The 23,855-nt window shown below is 45.1% G+C and overlaps 3 protein-coding genes across 4 annotated transcripts in view; 1 reads left to right on the top strand and 2 right to left on the bottom strand.

The window, feature by feature from the left end:
- Window positions 1-66: 66 nt before the first annotated feature.
- LOC6902853 (uncharacterized) lies at window positions 67-1,781 on the bottom strand. The gene is made up of 4 exons (XM_002132553.3): window positions 1,007-1,781; window positions 773-942; window positions 320-714; window positions 67-257 (listed from the first exon to the last, which is right to left on the bottom strand). Exons 1-4 carry the CDS (start codon window positions 1,741-1,743, stop codon window positions 174-176), a joined length of 1,386 nt encoding a protein of 461 aa, XP_002132589.3. The 5' UTR covers window positions 1,744-1,781; the 3' UTR covers window positions 67-173.
- A 4,715-nt stretch (window positions 1,782-6,496) lies between these two features.
- LOC6902852 (uncharacterized) lies at window positions 6,497-7,607 on the bottom strand. Of its 2 annotated transcripts, none has more exons than XM_002132552.3 (2): window positions 7,502-7,607; window positions 6,497-7,447 (listed from the first exon to the last, which is right to left on the bottom strand). In XM_002132552.3, the coding sequence occupies exons 1-2, from the start codon at window positions 7,574-7,576 to the stop codon at window positions 6,551-6,553; spliced, it is 972 nt and encodes a 323-aa protein (XP_002132588.3). In that variant the 5' UTR covers window positions 7,577-7,607; the 3' UTR covers window positions 6,497-6,550. The 2 variants fall into 2 exon arrangements, with proteins under 2 accessions (XP_002132588.3, XP_015035876.2); XM_015180390.2 differs by having other exon boundaries at window positions 6,497-7,444; window positions 7,502-7,601.
- A 2,153-nt stretch (window positions 7,608-9,760) lies between these two features.
- The window catches only part of ssp3 (short spindle 3), a 32,151-nt gene continuing 18,056 nt past the window's right edge, over window positions 9,761-23,855 (top strand). The window contains exons 1-6 of the mRNA XM_001356459.4: window positions 9,761-10,355; window positions 10,411-12,876; window positions 12,944-14,366; window positions 14,433-14,690; window positions 14,749-14,872; window positions 17,406-17,545. Of these exons, the coding sequence (XP_001356495.4) occupies window positions 10,211-10,355; window positions 10,411-12,876; window positions 12,944-14,366; window positions 14,433-14,690; window positions 14,749-14,872; window positions 17,406-17,545 (4,556 nt within the window). The 5' untranslated portion in view covers window positions 9,761-10,210. The remainder of the gene's footprint in view (window positions 10,356-10,410; window positions 12,877-12,943; window positions 14,367-14,432; window positions 14,691-14,748; window positions 14,873-17,405; window positions 17,546-23,855) is intronic.

The following is a 23,855-nucleotide window of genomic DNA, read 5'->3' as shown; positions in this document are numbered from 1 at the left end:
TTTGAAGTAAGTTTGGTATGGTACCCCCCCAAGAACCCCTTCTTTGAGGTCGACTTTTGTTGAGGGTTAAGTTCATGAATTTTCTGTTATTATTTGTTGATTATTTTGTTTGGGTTGCCAACATAAATAAATTGATTGATTGAATGACGAAACTGTTTTCACTCGAGAGAACTTTAGAATTTCTTTTTCTTGTCCTTGCCGCGACGTTTGTTTTTCTTATTCAACAATTTCAGAGACAAGGCAGTTGCCCGCATTTCCTACATGAAGACGGAAATTACCATAGTTATGGATCGACTAAAGTTAGTTGTAGACAACATACCGCCTCCTCTATGCGATCCCTTTCCTCCTGCTCGATTTGAGCCCTGACCTCGATTATTCGTCGCTTGAACATTTCCTGCTGATCCCTGTAGAAAACGAGATCATCCTTGACCTTTTGCAACTTGTTGCTGGTTTGATTGCACATCAGTTCGGCCTTCTCCATATCAGTCTCCAGCTTCTCCTCCCAGTCCTTGATCTTATTCTTAAAGGAATCAATCAGGTATGCGTACACGAACTCTGAATTATTGTGCACCATTGAGTCCTGTTTCATATGGGTTCTGATTTCGGTCAATTCGGTCTGCAGGAGCTCCTCTCTGGCCTGCAGTCGCATCAGTACCTGATCACTGCAGCTGTGCATCCAATTGATGCGATACCGCAGATCAATGGGTCCAACAGCTAAGCAGATACAAGTTGAATGAGAATACTGCTTCCACAATGATCTACTGCGACTTACCCTGTTGGTGCTCGAAGTCAATCTTCATGCCCGACTGTCGGTTATCGGTGCTCCTTCTGTAGTTTTTCGAGCCTCGATTGGTAAAGGAGTTGTACTTCAGCTCCTCCTGCAATTGGCGGGCCATGTTGAAATTATGAACCCATTTTGGGTTCGTAGTGTATTTGGCAGCACTAAGCGAAGGAAAATACCACAAATGACGACTACAACACGTGGCTAATTGAATGGTGCGCTTACTGTATCAATTTCATGGAATATTCGCATATGTCTCGTCCCTCGATGAAGTCGTCTCGGACCTCTTGCAACAGCGATATTATCTCGTGCAGATCCGTGCGAAACTTGACGCAATCCAAGTCGCTTTTGGTTCGCTCCCGCTGGATGACATCCAGATACAATTGATTGATGTGCAAACGCTGCATGAAGTGGTCCACCGACCAATGAAACAGCTTATTTGGCATGTTGTTTATCTCCCCGGGCCAGGGATTACTGAAGAGTCCCAGCTGCTTGCGCAGGCGTGGCAACATAAAGTCGACGGAGGCCTTCTGACACTCCAGCGTTATCTCGTAAAGCCTCGTGGTACGCCGCTGAATGATGCTCACGACTGTTGTGCCCCTTGATGACATTCTGGAGCGTCGAATCATCTCTTTGATGGCCAATGCCTCGAGTGTCTTCTCGGGTCCATCAAGCCCGATGAATGTCAACTCTCGCGATCTTTGCGATCGCGTTTTCTTCTCCACCTTCGTCTTGTACTGCTCCAGTACGTTCTTGAGAAACTCATCGCGGCATAGCTCTGGATCCGTTTGTTCTGGCAATGGAAATTTTATATTGTACACGGATTCCATTTCAACTCCACCGTCCAAAGGATACTCCACTCCGCCTGCACATCTCTCAGCTGCCTGCTCCTCGTCGTCCAAATCTAAAGTCCTCTCGTCCTGCATTTGTGTATCCTGTTCTCCTATAGTGTTCACTTTCATGTTTGTAATGTGATCTGTCGCTTGTTAGTATGATTTTCAGAAAATGTTGCTTAGTTTTTGGAATTTATTCTCTCCCATACTTTAAGGGGTATCAAAAAAACTCATAATGATTCATACATGTGAAGCTTTGCCATCTTCTTTCGGGTTCTGCCATTCCCGATGTTGTTCCCGAAACAAACCCCATTCCCTTTACTCCCCATGTCTGGGTTGGCTATAAATAAAGAAGTTCTTGTTGCCGCTGGTTCTTCTGTTTCAGCAGAAACATAATCTGGCTCCAACATAATCTGGCTCGTTATACTCTTCTTTTCAGGAGAGTCTTTTACATACATCCATGCACCCGCCATAGAGCGAAACTTGGTAGAATGTTTTGTTCATATACAGCTAATTACATACAGCTCTGATGACACACAGCTAATTACATACACTTGGGATTTCTGCTAGTACCCTTTGTACATAGGTATATACATATGTACATATATCCACAATGCAACAACTTCCTTAAGAGTATACCCGACTTCGGTGCTCCTCATCTTCGTGTTGCCTGATTCTCTTTTGTTCTTTTTTCATTCTGCTGTTTCTGCTGTGTGTTCCCTTTACGGATTGGATTGGGCCAAGTGCAGTTGGGAATGGGAATGGGCACAAGGAATGGGGAGCGACAGACAATGGCTAAACGGAGGAGAACGGAGGGCTACCTGCTGCAGCTTGCTGCGTTCCTGCTGCAATTTCTAATCGAAACGAAACCTTCTACCCTAATGATGGCCGCAGGCGGGCCCTGGCTGCTACTTTTTGGCTGTGCTTTGTCAGGGCGGGCCCTTTGTTAGCTGAAAAAAACTCTGAAATGGCAAACTCCTCGTGGCTCTTGGCTCTTGGCTCTCTCCACTCCATTCTGAGACTCGGCGGATAATCAATTTCGAGTAGTGTGTGTGCTGCCACCCGAGACATCTCATGCAACATGCTGCACCAGGATCGTACTGCTCTTTGGCCTGTTCGCCTATTCAAAATTGTTCCGTTAAAATCTGTGCGCGCTGGCTGCGGTTGCCGCAAAATGTTGCACAAACACCGCGTGGAGGCCGCCATCAACATAAGGGACCGAGACAGAGAGAGAGAGAGAGCGCATAATCAGCTCCATCCACTATGGAGCCCTTCAATGCACTCTTTTTCTCTCTCCCAGAATTCTCGCTCTCCCTCTCTGTCCGTCTGCCGGTCTGTCAGTCTCTCCCGCTGCTTAGAATTCTGTCCGCTGGGGAATGACACGGGATGGAATGGGACAGAGTGGTCAGGGTGTATGTCTGCTGTGGTGTCGTTCTTTTTCTGCATGTTCTCTGCTCCCGTTGCTGGCATTCGTTCCTGCTCGCCTGTTCAGACACACCATCGAAATTTCACATGTAATTCCCACGGCCTGAATTTTCCCACACAGTCGACGAAAGAAGCAGCGGAGGAGGAGGAGGATGAAGAGAGGACAGGCCGAGGACAGACAGACACAGAGCACACAGCAGAGAAGAGATGAGATGAGCATAAACACATACCACAAGTTGTCCACAACACAGACACATTTCTGATACACTTTCAGAGTACATATTATATTAAAATTATTGCAATGCATCTCTAAACAAATCGGCATTTAAAGCCGTCTGCCTTCATCTATTTATATTTATAGCCATGTCTCAATTTCTGTTTGCTGAACTTTTCCTGATGCGCACCACATACCGTACAAAATATAGGGACAAACGAATAAGTACCACCTATTTACATATCATATGCTCATCCACAGCTAATTTCGTAAGAAGCTATGCACATACACAGCAAATTACGTACAACCTATGCTCACTCTGCTTATTACATACACCGGGAAGGCACACAGCTAATTACATTGAATCGTTTCACACTCAGCTTATTCTATACACCGATTTCCACCAGACTTTTTTAGTAAATAATTGTATTTACAGAAAGAAAGCCAGGCTTGTATTATTCATCACACCGCAAGAGTATTTATAAATCGGCGCGTCCAAGTTATATTTTCTGCAAGTTTTTTTTGTATTATTGCATTGAATTTGCTCCCAGGGTCGTTGTCGTTGGTACTCTTCCGTTCCTTCATCTCTTAGTTGTTGGTCGTTTTGCTTATGCTGCTGTTGTTTGCTGCTCTTTACGCTTCTTCTGGGCTTCAGTCTCAGTCCCAGCCCCAGACCCCTACCCTCGGGGGGACGACTGGTCCGGGTCCTGGTCGTGGTCGTGGTCGTGGTCCCTGCTTCTTGGACACATCCGCCGCCTGTGGGTTAACATCTTCTTCATTCGGTCGTCCGTCTGTTGGCTTCGCATTCCTTTGGCCAGGTCTGGCTTCATCTGCAACCTGGCCAACACTTGGCCTCTCCTTAGTAAGGTTTCTTCACGAGCACCGTGGATGGCATAAGGAAAAAGTGATCAAATATGTATACAGATGGTACGAGATGGTAGATTGAGCGTAAATCAAAATCTATATAGAATGAACCAGAAATAATTTTAGAGATTCTTCTACTATAATTAACTCTAATTTTCTGGCTTCTCTAGAGAAAGAGAAACTTCCACCATAGTTGGGACTTACATATGGACGTTATTCTGTGAGTTGTTTATTTGGAATTGTGTGATCTAATGACCTAAGCTCCGTCAAATTTAGCAACATGAATTTTAAAATTTAGTTTTTCAAAAATGTTTGCTGGAGATTTGATTGAAGAAGAGCAGATGGATGCCACAGACATGAACTATGTGTGCCTCAAAGGTGGCAGCCACATGCACTGCAGAAAGTTTCCAACGGCCGTCACCAGACTCGAGGCTATTCTCACGCCATATTCCAGCGGAGCAAAGAGCGTTCGCAGGTCAAAGAAACCAATCATTTTTGGAAAGAAGGGAAAGTACTTTCAATGCGAACTTAAAAAAAATCTAAAACCTTACGACATTGTATGTATTTTTGTTTGATTTTGCAACACTTTTAACGGGAAATTCAACAAAAATAAAGCCACATACATATACCAACATTTGAGTAAGCTCAATTGCAAGGCCTACTGTGCGGCCTTGAGGGAGCTGCAAGGAATGTCTAAGCAGAGGCCAGACTCAACTCGAGCCACTTCCTCCGCTGCGGTGCCTCCCTCATCCGCCTCTTCTAATGGTCGGTCCATGGCCCATCCGTTCCGTTCCGTTCCTCTGCTCTGCTCTGCTCTGCAGTGGTTCCCCTGCTCCCATTGCGGATAATGTGCCATTGACTTTGACTTGGCAGCAGTTATTCCAGTTATTTGAAACTCATGATGCAGCTCTGACTACTGCACTCCTGGTTCATCAATATGTTCAAGGATTTTTTCATGCTTCCAGGCGTCTCACTCACTGAACCCCATAAGGTCTTGCCATCTCGCACTCACTCAGAGAAGCCCATTGTATGTGAGAGAGATGCAGATAGAGAGAGAGAGGTAGAGCTAATGCCAGAGAGAGGTCATGACGAGTTGAATTTTTGGCAGTTCCGCTTGGCTCTGTCTGAGTTGCTGCTATCCTGTCGCCTGAACTCAACGAAGGTAACAAAAAATGCACTCGAACGGGGTCAAGTGGAGTCTGTGGATTGCCACCACTCACCACCTCACTCAATTGTCTAAATGGTGCTCCACTCAAAGCAAACAAACCCACTCTATGAATAGGCTGGAAATGAGGGATACCAGTAAGAAGCTCAAAAGCTCATACATATGTATGTATGTATCTACAGGTCGCAATTTAATAGCTCAAAAATATGATATGCATGCTCATTGGTTATGCACTGTTCGAAATTGCTCACCTGCCCTCATACACAACGCAATAATAATATCTATGTAAAGTACATGTAAATATACCTTTCGCTACATCAAGTATTTATTTTATTGTTTTTTTCTTGGATCGCCAAGTAATATCAATTTTCCTTCAGTGCAAAGAGTGTGGAGGCAAAGCTCTTTCGAAACAAACTTTTCCCTCTCCCTCACACACACACAGGCACCGGCACCGGCACCACCACCAGCAATAGCAACAACGAAACAAATGAGCAAAGAGAGCGCCGACTCATACAAAACCAAAAACAAACACACACACACACACATGCACGATGAAATGAAATTCACACTCAGGCGAAACGGAACGCAACGAAACGAAAACGAAATCTCAAAGAGCGCCGCTCTGCTTTTGCTGCGAGCCTGTTATTTAGAGTCCATGAATCGAAATTGTGTAGCTCAAGTGAGTTTTCTGATTGGCGATTCTCCAATTGGGTTTTCGGTGAACAGTTGAATTCGAAACCGAGATGAGTGTTGGCTAACTCGAGTATTGTACTCATTCAAAGCCGCAAATATAACGTATGCTGAAATATAAAACAGACAACGTGAATACAAGTACTCAAAACAGTGAGTTCAAATGCAGTCAACTAATGCTAATACTGTAACAACTAAATATAAAGCAAAATGTAAGTTCACTTGGAAGAGAAAACCATTCTATTAATTGGGAGAATGGAAACGCTCCATCGGAGTGGGTCTGAGCGCTGACTGCGCAGTTCAGCAGCAGCCCCCACGGTACGAATGGGTCAAAAGTAGAGGTGGCCCGAAGGTTGTTGCAGCCGGCAGCCGTCTCCCTCGCCAGCTGTTGGGTGCACAGGTAATAGTGGGCCGAAAAGCTCTTGCGGGGGTGATCAGATGGATCCAGAGACCTCGCTATTTTCATAATTAAGAGACACATAACACACAAATTACCTTTTTCGGAAGCAAATAATAGAATAATATTTTGCAGATTTAAAAAAATATAATAGTGCAATGCAATAATGCAATGGCCTAGATCATTTTATGTATTGGACGCTGTTGTTCACGAGCTCACAGTGGTAGCCGGCGCCGGGGTGGGTGTCGTTTCGGACAGCCTTCCGCGACATGTAGTTATCGAAGGAGCGCCACAAGTACCCCAGGCAGTAGAAGAGAAAGCAAATCAAAATCGTGAAGCAGTAAGCGACACAGCCCCACAATCGGCTCCCCTGATAGGCGTCCTTGTACGGTCTGCAGTTCCTGTTGGTCTGCTGTTGATAGCAGCGTAGCCGCTCACTGAAGCAGAACTTCGGATACTGCGGATTCTGCCAGCAATAGGAATACAGCGGCATACCCCGATGCCTACCCCGCTCCTCTGGATCGTCGAGCAAGCGGTTCACCCGCACTTTGTAGCTGCAGATGGTAACGAAATTGAAATCCAGAGCTCGGCAGGCCTCCACTGTAAAGGCGTACTGCAGCTGGATGCCGTGCCGAATTGGACGCTTCTTCAAGATGGTTCCTACGGAGTGGAACGCCTTGAGGATCTGCTCGGTGGCATCCCATGGAAAGCCAGTAATCTCCACCCACTGGAAAGGAATAGCATCAAACGCGCTATAGGACGAGACGGGACTTTGGGGCTTCCTGGGGTAAAGCATGCTTTGGGCCACCAGCTCCGCTTCTATCACATGAGCGGGCCAGACTTTCTTCATCTGGTGGCGCTCCTGCGCCATGGAACTTTCAGGTACTCTCTGCCACGTAGTCGGCCATCCAGGTACACAGCCAGTGAGCTCCTTCCTCCAGTCCTCTGTGTCTGTGCCGAATCCTGAATCGCAGCTCGAATTCCTTTGCTTCTTCCAACTGTTGCGCCACGAATCATCTTCAGTCGTGGTGCAGACATTTTCATTGGAGTGGGAGTAGACGTCCATGCTTTCGTCCTGCTGCATCATGAAGGAGTAGCGTGGATTTTCAATGAAATTTGGAAATTTACTTACAATACTTTGGAGCGGAGCGGAGCTGTTGCCTTTCTGAATTAAAATTAGAGATACAATGCATACTGGGATTTCCATTTTCCTAGAACTTTTTGGGAGGGAATAACATTCCGCAAACCCTTTTAAAATCACTAATCACGAATTCTAGGGCGCAAAAGACTATTTCGTGTAAATTAACGGAAAAAGCGCTCAAATGTATCGGCAAATTTAAGCACATCCTTCCCATTCAAAAAATGTATATTTCGCGCGCACCCCTCGTGTCCAGTCGATAGCATCGAAAACAGAACTTGAAACGGGGGGAAATGGATGTTATAGAACTAAGAAAATGTTTGTAATTTTTCCACAGCATTATTCAACGGAATAAAGAAATTGAGCAATTGGAACGATTTTTCTTTTACGTTTTATTTATTTGACCTTCGCTAAAACTTTTTTTTACGCAAACTGCAACAAAAGCTAGTATTTAAAACAAACCAGTCAAGTAGAAAATTGATTCGACAATAGTATAAAATTATGTGGGCAAAGATAAATATTCTATTTAGCTGGGAATATTCGACGGAAGAACAAAATTGAGGGAATCGTATTTGTTGAATCGGTAATGGCCCGGTTGACAACATTTAAATCCTTGTCGCTCACATTCAAAAAAGTTCGCTTTGGCGCGCACCACTCGGTATATTTTGTATTTCGGTGCCGTTCTGAGGGTCATACTGTAGAAACTGGTTTTCGCCGCGCTCCGATGTGGTGTTTTAAAAAACTAGCACTAAAGTGCTAAATGGTTTTTTTGTCGTTTATTAATTTAATTGATTCATCAATCGTACAAAATTGAGTGGGCATGGCTAAATGTTTCATTTAGATAGTATTATTCAACGGAACAAAGAATATGAGGAATTGGTCGTTTTTTGAATCGAATTTGAATTCGCCGCAGTTCGATTTAGCAACAATGAGTCCCATTCCATACACAATGTTGCGGCAACATTTACTTGAAAACCGTGTTTTAGTCAAAATTCAATAAAAGCAAGGACTAAAAACTAACCAATTGTGTAGAAAATTGATTCATTAATCGTATAAAATTATGTGGGCATAGATAAAGGCCCGGTTGACAACATTTAAATCCTGGTCGCTCACATTCAAAAAAGTTCGATTTGGCGCGCTCCACTCGGTATATTTTTCAAATGAGACCGTATATTTCGGTGCTGTTCTGAGGGTCATACTGTAGAAATACTGGTTTTCGCCGCGCTCCCATGGTATTTTTGTCAATTTCATCAATCTATTAATTTTATTTTCGATGTTATAAAGAAATCCAATAAATGCAAGTATTTCGAATAGGCCAATCATGTATAGAATTGATTCATCAATCGTACAAAATTGAGTGGGCATGACTAAATGTTCTATATAAATAGTATTATTCAACGGAAGAATATGAGAAAATTTGAATTCGCCGCAGTTCGCCCCAGTTCGCTTTAGCAACAATGAGTCTCATTCCATACACAAATGTTGCGCATTCCATACACAAATGTTGCGCATTCCATACACAAAAATTGCGGCAACATTTACTTGAAAACCGTTTTTTGGTCAAAATAAAATACATAAAGGTAATTAAAAGAAGCAATCTTGTAGAAAATGCATTTATCTATGGGATAAAGCTAAGTGGGCAAATCTATATAGCTTGAAATATAGGCAATACCCGATTCGCCGCAGTTTCGCTATTGCAACAATGAGTCCGCTTCCATACACAAACATGTTGCTAATTCCATGCACACATACCCTGGGGGAAATGAATGTTATAGAATTGAGAAAATGTTTGTCTTCCAAGGCTCAGTAGGTATCAGGATCTCTATATATATATACAAGATACTTATAATGTACTTGAATATGTCTAAAGAATATCAATTTGAGAAAAGGTTTTAATAAATTACGTTTGATCTTCATACAAAATTAGCGAAATAGGGTGTACAAAGGGCTATACACGCATCACGTCTTTAAATACCAACAACATTGCGAATTTTTTTTTTGAACTACTTTGTTTATGCCTTGTTTTTGTTAAAATACACTAAAAGCAAGGACTAAAAACTAACCAATTGTGTAGAAAATTTATTCATTAATCGTATAAAACTATGTGGGCATGGCTAAATGTGATATATAGCTGGTAATATTCGACGGAAGATCAAAAACGAGGAATATGTAGAAGTACTATCAATTCATCAGTATATTTTTTAAATGAGTCGGTATGTTTCGGTATATTTCGGACGGTCGGACGATATATTTTATCGATAAGTGGGGCTCAGCTGGCTGTAAATTCTTGGTTTTAAAAATTTTTAAAAATTAAAAGTCATCACAGTAAATCTAGGTCGAAAACACTGTGTTGTGCGTGGGGACAGTGTGTAATTCGATAAATTGAGAAAAAAGTGCCGTATAGCATGAGCGCCAGCCTCGTTGTCGGCCGCCGCCTGTGAAACAAAGATGCTGCTTGCTGCTGTCATTGCGAAATATTGCAGCAGCACTCGGCGAGAACAACAGAAAGACAACAAATTCTGCAACAAAAAGTAAGGAATAATCAATTAAAAACTCACTGGCACTGGCCACCGCGCAGAGGCGCCTCTAACCTGTTGGGGTAGACGAAACGAAAATTTGCGTGAACAGCTGCAGGTCCGCTGTGTGGGACGTGCCGAGGCGCCAGCTGCGCTGCTTTTGGCAACAGAACTCGTCGAAAACACAATGGAAATGAGAGAGGTATTGAGCCGCGAGGGGCGCGAGGCTAAGAATCTGCTAGTCTACCAGTTTTGCGACGAGACATCTACAAATTCCCTGGCCAGCGTAGGCGGCGACACAACAAGCGGAGGCGTCATTATAAACGGTGACTGTAGGTAGAATCTTTTCGATTTGTACTCTTGAAAACTAAATGTTCTCTCTTTCAGGCTACCGTAAGCCACCGATGGCCCCAACAAAGTCGCCCCTTGGAACCCCCAAGAGCTGCCAGTCGCCCACATCGCCATCGGTACGGATGAAGACCACAGAGCACACCGTTTCGGGACCACGCGTGCGTAGCGCCTCCACTGGGCGAGACAAAAAATCTGAGCTGCAGGCCCGCTACTGGGCATTGCTTTTCGGCAATCTGCAGCGGGCTGTTAACGAGATCTACCAGACCGTCGAATGCTACGAGAATATATCCAGCTGCCAGGAGACGATCCTGGTGCTGGAGAATTATGTGCGGGATTTCAAGGCCCTCAGCGAGTGGTTCAAGGTCTCCTGGGACTACGACTCGCGTCCGCTGCAGCAGCGCCCTCAAAGTCTGGCCTGGGAGGTGCGCAAAAGCAATCCCTTGCCGCGAGTGCGCACCAAGAGCCTATGCAGTCCGAATAATTCGGGCAAATCGAGCCCGGCTTTGTTTGGCGGCTGCCAGTCGGGCAAGACATCGCCCTGCTACGATGGCCATGTGTCGCCTAAGAAACTGCTGCGCGCCTACGATCAAATGCCACGAGGTGCCATGCGTCTGAATGTCCGCGAGCTGTTTGCCAGCAACAAGCGCGCCACCCAGGGATCGGCCCAGTCGGACCCCATGGAGGCGCCAGCCGAAGGACCTTTGGATTTGAGCGGCGACAAAACATATCTGCAGCTGAACAATCAATACTCACAGACGGATCTGGAGGACCCGCATCTCACGTTGGCCGATGTGCGCGAAAAGATGCGCCTGGATGCAGAGCAGCGTGAGGCAGCGGAACGTGAAGCGGCAGCCAAAGCGGAGGCAGAAGCAGCTGAAATCGAAGAAGCAGCCGCCGCTGAAATCGAAGAAGCAGTCGCCGCTGAAATCGAAGAAGCAGTTGCAGTTGAAATCGAGGAAGCAGCCGCCATTGAAATCGAAGGAGCAGCCACTGAAATCGAAGCAGCAGCCGCCATTGAAATCGAAGGAGCTGCCGCAAAAGAACAAGCCATTCCAGCAGAAGCTGCCAAAACAGAACCAGAACCAGAAGAGGCTCAGTCACAAGCCCCACCAAAAGTGGTGGAACCCACAGCCCTGCAGATGACAGTGGCCTCGCTGGAGCTTATGGAGAATGCACTCCTAGCCGAGCAGGCCAACAAAGAGCCCACACCGCCCAGCACAGTGGTGAAGCCAGTGGCGGAGCTGTTCAAGAAACCCCAGCTCCCGGGGCCAGCCACCGCCACGGGTGGACACACGGTCCAGAACAGTCCCCTGAAGTACTCTAGTGTGCTTAATCGCCCGGTGAAGAAGGGGGTGAGTGCTCCGGCAGCTGGAACACTGAATGCCAAGGCTGCTGCGGTGCCAGTGAAACCTATAAACAGTGCCACAAAAGCAGCACCTGCTCCTGCTGCTGCTCCCGCTCCCGCTCCCGGCGTAAATGGCCTTCGTCGGGGAGTCAAAGCAGCTCCGATCGCAGCTAAAACTGGACGCAATGTGGTCCAGCCACCGCCACGACCCTCTAGCAAAACCGAATGCTATGGTCCGCCCAACAATGTGGCCTCCAGGCTGTCGGCCCGTTCCCGCACGATGCTGGATATGAATGGAAAGGCAAATGGCAATGCACATGTGGGTGCTCCGCTCTCCAAGGCCCTGCCCAAGCGGTCGACCATCACACTGATCGCAAACCAGCGACGGAATGCGGGGAGCTCGAAGGTGAGCAGCCGCGAGGACATAGGCAGCTCCACGTCGACCCTCAAGGCCAGCAATGAGCAGCTCAGTAGCTCGCGTAGCACTCTTAAGATGGAGGATAGACATTCCGAGCCCAAGCAGCTGCAGCAGAAGGCCGATGCCAACGATGGGTGGCTGACGGTGAAGAATCGCCGAAGGAGCAGCATGCACTGGTCGAATCGATTCAATCAGCCCACGGGCTATGCGAGCCTGCCCACGCTGGCGCTTCTCAACGAGCAGCAACGCGAGAAGGAGGACATGGAGAAGCAACAACAGCAGCAGCAGCAGCAGAAGGCAAAAGCAAAAAAACCCATTCCGCAAACCGCAAAGACAGCAACTGCCACCACAGAGGCATCCAAGGGCAAGGGAGCAGCAGCCAAAACGAGTATGACTGCAGCAGGAGGCACGCGACCAGAAATCAAGAATGCCAAAGCGAAAGTAAACTCTTTTCCGCCTCTGAAAGCGCCCGCAAGGAAACCAGAAAAGCCGGAGAAGCACCAGGATAAGGCCGCCTCTGCATGTGGCGCGCGCAGCAGCCTCCCGGCAACGGCCACCGTCTATGTGGCCGCACGCACCTCCACCATCAAAAGACAGAAGTCGGATCTCACGGGACTCAAGATGACATCGCTGCACAAGGAGTACATGCGCAGCGAGAAGAATGCGCTGCGGAAGCAGCAGCAAAAGGAGCATGACCAGGACGATGGCTCCAGCACGTCCGTGGATACCGTTGTGGAACGTGAGCAGATCAGAGTCTTGGAGAGAGTTTTAGCGTATATTAAAAGTTGCCTCTTTTTCCTTTGCAGTCTCCAACGATGAACACCACAAAATCGACATCAAGATACAGACAAACTGCGAGTTTTCCAAGACCATTGGGGAGCTGTACGAGAGCATTGCCCGCTGTAAGCTGCCCAATGGTTTCCTCAAGCCGGAGGCCAACACGCTGAGTGCCTGCGATGAGAACGATGAGCAGAACACGGACGACAACGAAGAGGAGCGCGACGAGCGCATCCTGGTGGAAGAGCAGGAGTCTCTAGAGCGGCAGATACGGGAACTGGAGCAAACGGAGATCGATGTGGACACAGAAACAGATGAAACGGACTGCGAGGTGCAGTTGGATCTGGAACAGGAGGATCTCATGGGCACCGATGACGCTGCAGTCTTTGTGACAATGAGCGATGATGAGAATGCCAGTCTGGAGCTGCGCTATCAGGCCCTGCTTTCGGACATGTCGTGGAACGAGCGCGCCGAGGCCCTGGCCACCTTGCAGGCCTATGTGGCCCGTCATCCGGGCCGTGCCCAGGAGCTGCACCAGAAGCTGTCGTCGCCATCACGCCGTCGCTCCCTGCAGGAGACCCTCAAAAAGTACCAGGCCAAGCAGGCTCGAGCCCATCAGAAGCGGGTTGTCCTGCAGCAGGAAAAGGCGGCCAAGCTGCAGCAGCTCTTTGATCGCGTCGAGGATGTAAAGGCGGCCAAGAAGCAGCTGATAGAGGACAAGCGCATGAAGATGCAGGGCCGCCTACAGCGCGCAGCCGAGAATCGAGAGAACTATCTCAAGCAAATCATCGTCAAAGCGCACGACGAGGACAAGAAGCTGAAGGAGATCAACTTTATCAAGAACATGGAAGCCCAGAACAAGCGACTGGACTTGATCGAATCCTCCAAGGAAATCGAAGGCAGACTCCAAGAGCTCGAACAGGAACGCCAGAAGCGGGTGGACGAGAAGCTGGCCAAAGAAGCGGCCGTCGAAAGACGTCGTCAGGCGCTGGAAAAAGAGCGCCTGCTGAAGCTGGAGAAGATGAACGAAACACGACTGGAGAAAGAGCAGCGTATTGGTAAAATGCAGGAGCAAAAAGAGCGCCAGCGTCAGGCGTTGGCTCGCGAGAAGGCCCGCGATCGGGAGGAGCGTCTGTTGGCGCTTCAGGTCCAGCAGCAGCAGACCACAGAGGAGTTGCAGAGGAAAATACAACAGAAACAGGTCGAGTCGGCCCGCCGTCACGAGGAGAACATTGAGCATATACGCCAGAGGGCCCAGGAGCTAACCATGCCCACGCGGCAGCCAGAGGATGGGCGTGGCGACCACGAGGAAACGGATGAGGCACTCAACCATACCAGCAACACCGAGGATGGGGATATGTCCTCCACTCGCTCCGATGTGGGCGGAACAGGGGGTCATTCACGCAGCTACAAGAAGAAAATGAAAAAGTTAAAGCAGAGAATGAGTCAAAAGTGAGTTCTATAACGCATTTTTCCAAGGGATTCAACGGATAATAGCTCTGTCTCTTGTGCTTTCAGTGCCGCTGAATATTTGGAGAACATGGAACCCACACCAGCCTTCGTCAGGCGCGACAGCGCAGTGCCAAAGATTCTGAATATGATCGTCAAGGGCGGTGGACCTCAGGGAATGGACAGGGCCCTGGGCAACCTGCTGCGCATCCTGCCCAAGGCACAGACATTCGATTTTCAGGCCTTCCTCTGCATGGATGCCCTGGGCATATTGACCAACCATGTGATTAGCGAGGGCCTCAAGCCGAACTCAGAGGTCTCCATCAAGTCAGTGTCCCTCCGAAATACTTCCTTTGGCAGAGAATAATCCTTTGTTCCCTTTCAGATCCGTCCATCTGGCGGTGCAGCTCTATAGGACTTCCTGCTCCTTGTGTCCCCAGATAGCCCGTCACGGTCTGCTGGGTAATTCCATAACTGCTCTGCTCGATGCCATCAACAAGAGCCTGCAGGTAATCCCCCACACAATACAAAAGAAACTTTTCGAGAGTTGGTGCCGCTCCACACCAATAAACGTGTCGCCAGACAGTCGCTGTTGCAGGGAGGAGTCGGAGACAGGCAAGAAGTTGGCAACTGGCAATTCCCCAGGCCTCGTCATGAGTCCGCCCATATACCCCATACATATCGTATATATATATATCCTCGTACTTGGCTCGCGTTATAGTCCTTCCCAGGAGCCACTTAACACTTGGCCGCGTTTATGTCTCTCTGTCTGTCTTTAACCTATGGAAAACGCCATAACCCGGCATAGCAAAGGGTCTCGAGGAATTTTCAGCCAGCTTGTGATGGGTTTTCGCGTATTATAAAGGTTCAAGATGTGTGGCATGTAAAATAATTAGTTATTTTAGTTATAAGACAACATTATGGCAATGTATTTTGAACTATTTTCGGATTTGACTTTTGACTTTGTGCTGTCGCCACCTAAGGCTTTCGTAGGAATAATGAATCTTTATAAAAACGTAATGCTTAAAGACCTTGAGTTTAAGTAAATGTAGGTTATAGGTACTTCACTCTACGACTTCTCTATTATACTATGGTAACCATTTCGGTTTCCTACAATATTAATCTTTTTTGATTAACTATAGTTAATACTTAGAACTTCCATATAACCCTACTGGCCGGCAAAAAATATCTGTATATGTCCGTAGTGCAATAAGGCCTTATAATAATAATTAAGAAATAATAATAAGTCAGATTAAGAACCTGTTTATAGTTAGCAATTGGTTTTAGAATTTTAAGAGTGGTTTGTCCGTCCTTGTTTGTGTTCCTGGGATGTATTTTAGTAAAGTTAGGGCATTCCCTAGTCATCGCTTCCCTTCCTGCTTGTCTCTCGTATGCCCCTACCATTTGTTTAAAGTTTATGTTTTATTTCGACTTTTGTTTTTGCCCCGTTTCCCGCTGCCCGTCCCCCGTCCCCTGTCCGCTCTCTGCCGCTCTTCTGTCCGCTGGCTCGTTTGGATCGTGTTGTTTATTTGCCATTTCTTTGACGCTTTTATTTGGCGCTGCCTTTTGTTTGTTTGGCATTTTTATTTGAATTTTATTTACTGGCCGCCGGGACGGTGCGGCACGATACGGGCCTTGGGGCTGTCGGCTTGGCCTATCAATTTTTAAGCACTAGGTCTGTGTACCCTGTGGACCTCCGCCCCCAGCCCTGTACCCTCTCTTTCTCTCTCTATCTCTGGCTCTCTCTGGTGTTCCCTTCCTGGCCAATTTGTCAGCGTGTAAAATGTTTATATATTTTGCGGCTGCTGTTAAATCAATCGTTAAATGGCATAAAAAACCACTCTCCCACCCAATAAACGTTGCTCTTCACCTCTGCTTATTTTTCGTATATTTTTTCATTAATTTTTGTTGTATATTTTATTCTATAACAAGAAGTGAAGTGTAGATTTGGGTGTCGAAGATTACATACCCTCGAAAATACGAAAATTTCTGATGCAGTCATTAGATTGCGATCGAATTTGCTTAAAGATAGTGATGAGATTTTCCCTGGGCTTGGTGATAAATATAGATAAATGTTAATTTTATTTTCTTAAAAATGTATCTCTTGAGAGACAGTTTCCAAGACATTTATATGATTTGGTTTTTCTCACAGTGGTTGCTTGCTGTAGAATAACTAGGGATCCCTCCAAAAGTATTTCTTAGAACTGAAGAATTAGGTTCGGCTTCTGCGATTATTCAGAAAATTCCATATTCTATTTGCTTCCCTCTGTGCATTGCTAAAATATCCTTAATTCTTCAAAATTATATAGGACTTTTCGATCTTATCCATTTGAAAACTTCTCTGGAAAATCGTCATACCGCCTGCATAGAGGGTATCAAAATTTTTACTGCGCATCGCACTTTGTGGAGTTCCTTTTTGGCTCGTGTTTATTGTCGCTCACCTCTGGGCCTCCTCCTACCCCTCTCTCCCGCACTCCACGTCCCCTTCTCCTCTCTGAACAATCACAATCCTCTTCCCACCGTGCCCACCTCCTGCCTCCTGCCTCTCACCTTTTGTTTGATGGATCAGCGCGCGCGCCGCTTGTCATGTAATGAAGAATAAGAGGATGAAGAGCAAGAAGAAGGCGCAACAGAATGAAAAAGTTAACAGTAACTGTTCTGTTGGTGGAGAATGCGTGAGTGAGGAGGGAGGAGTCGCGATAAATGCAGAGAGAGAGAGAAAGAGATAGCGCGAAGTAGAAACATCAATTAACATTTTGATGGATGTGGGATGTCTCTCCCTCTCTCTCTCTGTCTTTCCGTCTTTCTTTTTGAATGTTGTTTGTTGCCGTTTAAATTGTTAATTAATTTAAACACGAAACGAGAAATTTCACTTGACATCCGCCCGAGCTCTTCTGCTCCTCCTCTTCCTCGTCTTTGACTCCCCTTTCGGTCAACCGAAAAAAGCATGCAACAATTGTGTACTCGAATTTATTTTTAATTTGTTCGAATCTCTCTTTTAACTTTTTTTTCTTTCGATTTTCTTTTGCCTTTTGCCCGCAGTTTCCCGAAGAAAAATCACCACAACATCCGGTCGAGTTATCCACCGAGCTAATGCTGGCCTGCACGGAGGCGCTCTCCTCGACCTATCTGAAGAAGGACTCCCACCCCAAAGTGCCGGAACGCCTACCGGACCTCATCAAGTGAGTGCAACAACAACAAGAGCCACACAAAACAGTAAAGTTCCCAAACTACAAGTTAACTTCTGGAAGAAGAGGGGAAATTTCACCATTTCGAAAATCCAGTTCGAAAATGTGTGCGCGCTAGAGAGGGCTAGCTATACGGGGGGTGTGTGCCATGGTGCCATCCCATTCTCGCTTGCCTTCCAGCGTGCGAGGGGCGTGTCACCGCCGCTGTGCGAGTGGGATGGCATGCGCGCACACACACACACAGACACACGCCACGCTGTCGCGGCAGAGCGTGCGCTGCGCTGCGCTGCCGCCTCCCTTTGCGTTTAGCCGCAACGTTAATCGTTGTCGCTACGTCAAACGTAACGGCCAGGAAAGTCGGACCGAGAAAGGATATACACTCCGAAGGATACACACATCTAGAGGATATATGTATGGCCGTGTAGCCAGTAACGATTGTTGTTGTGCTTTCAACACTCTGAAACACTTTTTATGGGACTGCCTTTCGGTTGCTTCTGCTGCTGCTTCTACTGCTGCTTCTACTGCTGCTTTTTGCTGGCTTTAATTTCAAAATGAAACTTTAATATCGAACTCCCAGTTATTTCTGTTGCGCTGCTTTCTCGCTTTATTATATGTATGTACTTTTGGATTTGGAAGATGAAAACTGCTCCATAAATTTTAAAGCTATCCGCCTGAAACTTTCCCTTGGATCTTATTTTTGATTTACTCTGAATGCAAGTCATAATTCTGAAGATTAGGGCAGTACATCAGGGGGTTCTAAAGTGAACACTAGTCGGAGGTACATAGTCGAAGAAAACATGGTTGTTTTTGAATATATTTCAGGCCAAATTAACAGCGAAAATTAACGAAAAGTATCCATAATGCAATTAATAATTTATCAAGAAAACACTTGCTTAAAAATATTTTAATTCAATTTTACAAACTATAGTTTTTTATATTTCTGCTATATTTTTAATAATATCTCATAATGGGAATTATAGGACTTGTCTTAACGAGTATTGAAAACTGTTAATTTAATATAATATCTAATGCTTTGAAACGTATATCTTGAGCTTACTCATTTATATCTTCTATATCATACCCCTATTTCTATATATTTTCTGTACCATATGATTATATCTGCAAAAGGGTATCCTTATCTGTTACTCCCCATTCTCTAGCACACCCATTCTTGTTTTTCTTTAATTTGCGCTCATTTCAGTGGGCAAAAGTTTTAATCGAATTGTTGTTATTGTAGTCCCTATCCACACCACCGCCCACCTCCTGGCACCCCCCTTTATAGCAGCCATTTTGTTTATTTTCGTATAAATTGGTTTCTATGTGGGTGTGTGTGTGTGTGTGTTCGTTCTCCTTTCATTGTTATACTCGCATATAGAAGAGGAGAACTTTGTTGTTATGCATTTTTCAATTGTGAATTGGCTTTTGTTTGTTGTTTGGTTTTTTTCGACCATTTTGTGTTGTCTTTTTTCCGCTCTATGTATGTGTATGTGTGTCCGAGGCTTTTGTTTATGCTTTTGTTGTGTGGGTGTGTGTGTGGGTGTGTTTGTGCTGTGGCTCTGACCAATTTTTTGCCTTTTTCTAGCTTTTCTCTGTGCAGTTTTTTATTCTTTCATTTTTTTTGTTGGTTACTTTTTTTTGTATGCCTTTATTCCATTTTTTTTATGTTGGTTACGTTTTGTGTTTTGCCTTTTTTCTGCTGTTCTTTATCAATTTTCGTTTGTTTATATTTTCAATTTGCTTACAAAGGCTTTTCGTTTATTTTATTAGCCCTGGCCATTGTGGGTTTTTTATGTGTGTGTGTGTGTGTGTGCTTCTGTTCTTTACAGCCTTTTGTGGTTCTGCTGCTTCCCCGCGTTCTCCGGCTCCTTTTCGTCCTGCTTCTGCTCCTTGTGCCATTTTTCGTAGCGCGCTTTTCGGCGCTCAATTCAATTACAAGAGCACAACACTGCAGCTGTGTGGGTGTGTGTCTGTGTCCATGAGTTTGCAAAATCAAATTTCCTTTTGACTATAATTTTTTGGGTGTGGAGGGGGTGGTGGGGGGCTGGGCAAAACCACCCCCGCACATTCATCTACCGGCTGTCTCACTCGCTCTCCGTCTCTGTCTCTGTGGCACCTTCATTTTTTGGCTTTGGTTGAATGAGAAATTCAATTCGCCGCACTTGAATGGTCCGCCATCTTCTGCCCGCTCCCCGCTCTCTGCTCCACTTCCATTTTCTTTTTAGAAGTCTGGCCACATTGGTGAAATGTTTTGTAGCTTTCTCCATCTCCATCTCCGGCTTCTTCCACTCCCTAATTCAATTGCAGCTTTCTTTTCTTGTTCCTGTTCTGCCTCTTCTACGTGCAGCTTTTTGTGAGATGCATAATTAAATTTTTGTTTACTTTTAATTGGTCAGGTTTCTTGGGAGAGCCACAGGACTGGGGTCCTCCTTGGACCTTGGGAGTTGCTTCCCAATTTTTGTTTTTTATTTGAATAAAGTTTTGCACTAGAAGAGCGCTGTGTAATCGAATCAAACAGTTGGGATAGAGGAACTTCAAGGAAACTTCTTGCTTTCGGGGAAAAGCTATTGCTTTTTGTTGGGTTTCTTACCATGGGGAGTAAAGGTACTGCAACTTTTGAGCGTACAACTTTGATTTTTCATATTTTTATTAAACAATTGTTTGGGAATATATATTCATTAATTAATGAAGCACAGAAAGGTAGGGTAAGGAAGGAAGGTTTTTACCATTAATATGGCATAGAAACATATAATTTATTCTTAAATTTTAATTTTCCTCTTTTTTTCCAACTTTTGAATAAGAAAGAGTTTTCAGTGTTTTTAAAGATGACAAATTAAATTTAAAATAATTCAAAATTGTTGTCTTTATAAATGTATTAAGCTTATGATAGATAAGATAAGATATCCTTTATGATTTAGGTACATTTTTAATACATTTAGAAAAAATTAATTAATTTGAAATACCAGAAGATTGTCATTTAATCATGTAAGATCTACCTATTTTCGTTCCATAATTTGTTTTCTATAAAAATTATCGCACAGCAAAGACATTTTTCATGGTCTTGGCAATCATTAATCAAATCATATCACATATAATTCAAAATTCCTCTCAAACAATAATTCATGCTCATGTAAATGGTACCCTCAGACCGTAACAAATTTGATTTGCTACACTTTTTGCCACCTTCCCATCGGAGAAACAGATAGGAGCATCTATCTGGGGCTATCTTTTTACAATGTAATTGATTCATAATTAATCAACACAATCATTAGACCCCCTCTTGGCGCATAAAAAATGAGCAGTAAATATATTTTAATCATGATGTGATCATCAATCCCATAAAAAAAGGCAACGCTGTTGTCTGAGGAGAGAGCCCTGCAATCATAACGATGATTTGGCACGCGATAAAGCAAACACCCCGAGGAGAACCCAAACCCAAACCCAAACCAAAAACGAAAACCGAAACCCAAAACCGGAACCCCTTCTATGCGCAACCCCTAATGTTTCCAGTCATAATGAAATATGCATATTCCACGTACAATATATGGAAAAGAAATCTAGATATATTTTATCCTGCCGCGTGTTCCTTTTGTTTGTCTGCTGTGCCTTGCCTCCTGTTTGGAAGGATGTCAACGAGGACACCCTGGCGAGGCGGCTGCTGTTGCTGCCACTGCTGCTGTTACTGCTGCATTTACTGCCTGTGTTTTCGTACTCTGGGCCACTGCTGTGCGGCAGTTAATTTAATTACCCTTTAAGTAACCATATCGAATGGCCAATTTGGAGTTATGGCCAAGTAGAAGACTTTGGGGCTTACATATCCTTGGCAGCCACATCCCCAGTCCACAGCTACAGCTACAGCTACAGCCACAGCCACATGCACATCCACATCCACATCCTGTTTGTGTGTGCACTTTACAATTGACATTGTGTGGTTGTGGATAAAACTTTGGGCTCAATTACGAGGCCACTGCCTCCCACACGTGTCTGTGGGTTTTATTTTACCATCGACATATTAGTGAAACTATTTAGACCTTAAAACAGGACAGTCAAGCAACCATCTCCTCCCAAGGCCTGCCCTGTCGGACTCTCCTATCATCTGGTCAAATGTATTAATTTCATGCCACAGCCTTTGTTGGCCTGCTCTCTCTGTCTCTTCCCCTGCTGTTCTGAAGGATAACTATCTCCTATTCTGGCTATAGTCATGTCCTTATCCCACTATTCTATCGATAGTCCTCTCCTGCTGTAGCAGTATCTGTTTCTCGACTCTCTTACTAGCCTTGGCGTTCATTACACAGGAACAAAATGAGTAATACCTGGTTTAAAAAAATTAAAAAAAAAATTAATTTAAAATATAAACAAATATAATTATTTAAAATTCCTGATATTCTCAAATCAAACTATTATTAAAAAAATTAAATCAACATTAAAGAAGAGTTAATTTAAAAAATTGATTAAAATATAAAAAATTATTTTAAATTTCTTTTTGCAACATTTTGGTAGTGAATAATTTTGAAAAAGGTTTCTCGTGACTCTCTTAGCTCTTCCACACGCTATGTTTCTCTTTTCCTCTCCCAGTGTGGCTTAGCAGTTTGGGGCGAGTTTTCTGCGTTTCCACCTCACTTGAGGGAACATCTAAAGTAAATCTTAAGCAAACCAGAATCACAATCAATAGCACCATTATATATTAATTTTCTTCCAGTGCATCCCTATTCCCTATTTAGTTATCCCACCCTTTTTGCTCATTCCCTTTTCCCTTTGTTTGTTTTTCTTTTTGTGTTTTTTCTGTGCGGCATTTAATATCCGATTTCAGTATTTCCCCCGTCACTTTTCCATCTCCATCGCCCCCTCCTCCCCACTGTTTGCTCCTTTTCCCTGCTTTCTGTTGATTCTTTTCCACAAAGGACCGGAGCGTCATAGAGGGAATACAACGGCTATACGGCTCTGTCTCTTGTGTTCAGGCTTTTGTTGTTCGGTCGGAGAAAAGTTTCCTATTTGCTTAGTGCGACGCTCCTTTTGTTTAACCCCCAACGCCGTTCGACGTTCAAAATCAAAATATTGACTCTTAACGGTGTGTTTTTATTGATCTTAGGGCAGGCCCTCCCTGCTGGCAGGGCTGCCTCGAATTTCCTTTCGTTTTTCCTGTACATTTTTGCTGTCCCAATTGCAGCCCCAGAGACAACAACCACCTGCAGTCCTTTGCATGTCATAATTGAATTCAAATCACAAAACTGTCACACAACTAATCAGAGCTGTCATTTGCCTTCGAGTGAGAAGAGGTCCTGCAGTCAACTGGAGCTTCAGTTTTTCGTTTCGTTTCGTTTTCAGTTTTCGTTGCTCATCTGTTCGCTCGCTTCGACATTCAAACTGTCAAAAAGTCAGCATCAATTACAGTTACAAAGACATCAGAGCAGCAGGAGCCCAACCCCCGCACACACCCAGGATTTGGGCACACTGAGAGTGCTGCACTGGAGAGAGGAGAGGGGGTGTGCCTATGGACAGGGCAAGGGTCAGAGAGTGGTAGCCTCAAAAGAAGTGTAGCCCAAAACTTCGCTGTAGATTTGCATCAAAATGCATTTGGTCATACAGGGCAGGATTTTTCCGGAAAAAATAGATTTGCGAGGGCTGAACGAGAAGTTTTTGGGAGGATAGAAAGTGTACAAGGCTATAGGGAACTATAATAATGTATATATGGGCAGATAAGTGAAGGAAGAAGTACGAAAGCAACGATGTTTTACGAAGAGAATGAGAGGGTAAGGAAGAGGGTACTCAGAATCCTCTCTTTGTGAGAGAGTAGCCTCGGCCAGAGACTGCATTCGGTTCTGAAGCCGAGCAGGTTCTTCAAAGTGTTGTAATATAGGTAGAGCCCTATCTCCCGAGCCTACTGTTTCCCAAAGATCTACCACCTTCTTGTAATTCCTGTCCAAACTTTGGTGCAGACCCTCGCCGAACATAACCCGAAGAGGTCATATGCAAAATTCTGACATATGCGCTGACATTTTGCATGCAAAAAGGCGCAGCAGCAGCAGCAGCGACAGCCTCAACAGCTCTCTCCCTCTCCCTCTATCGGTTTGCAGCCCCAGTCCCTTGTTTCTGGATGAGCTGCATGTCAAAAGTTTGATGAGTGCCTGTCCAGCCATTGCCGCATGTCAAAGACCCAAACGGGAGATGGGACTGGGGGACTGGAAACCGGGTACTGGGTACTGGGAAGGCCTTTTGGCTATTGAATTACCTACACACAGGCTCGAGGCTGAGGCATTCGTTTGAGTGCATTCGCTTTGATTTTTGCCTTGTTGTTTTTTTCGTTCCC

The sequence above is a fragment of the Drosophila pseudoobscura genome, chromosome 4 (assembly GCF_009870125.1).
Source record: "Drosophila pseudoobscura strain MV-25-SWS-2005 chromosome 4, UCI_Dpse_MV25, whole genome shotgun sequence".
In the NCBI taxonomy this organism is placed as follows: Eukaryota; Metazoa; Arthropoda; class Insecta; order Diptera; family Drosophilidae; genus Drosophila; species Drosophila pseudoobscura.
The sequence above is the reverse complement of the archived record's forward strand: the minus strand, read 5'-3'. Positions and strand labels throughout refer to the sequence as shown.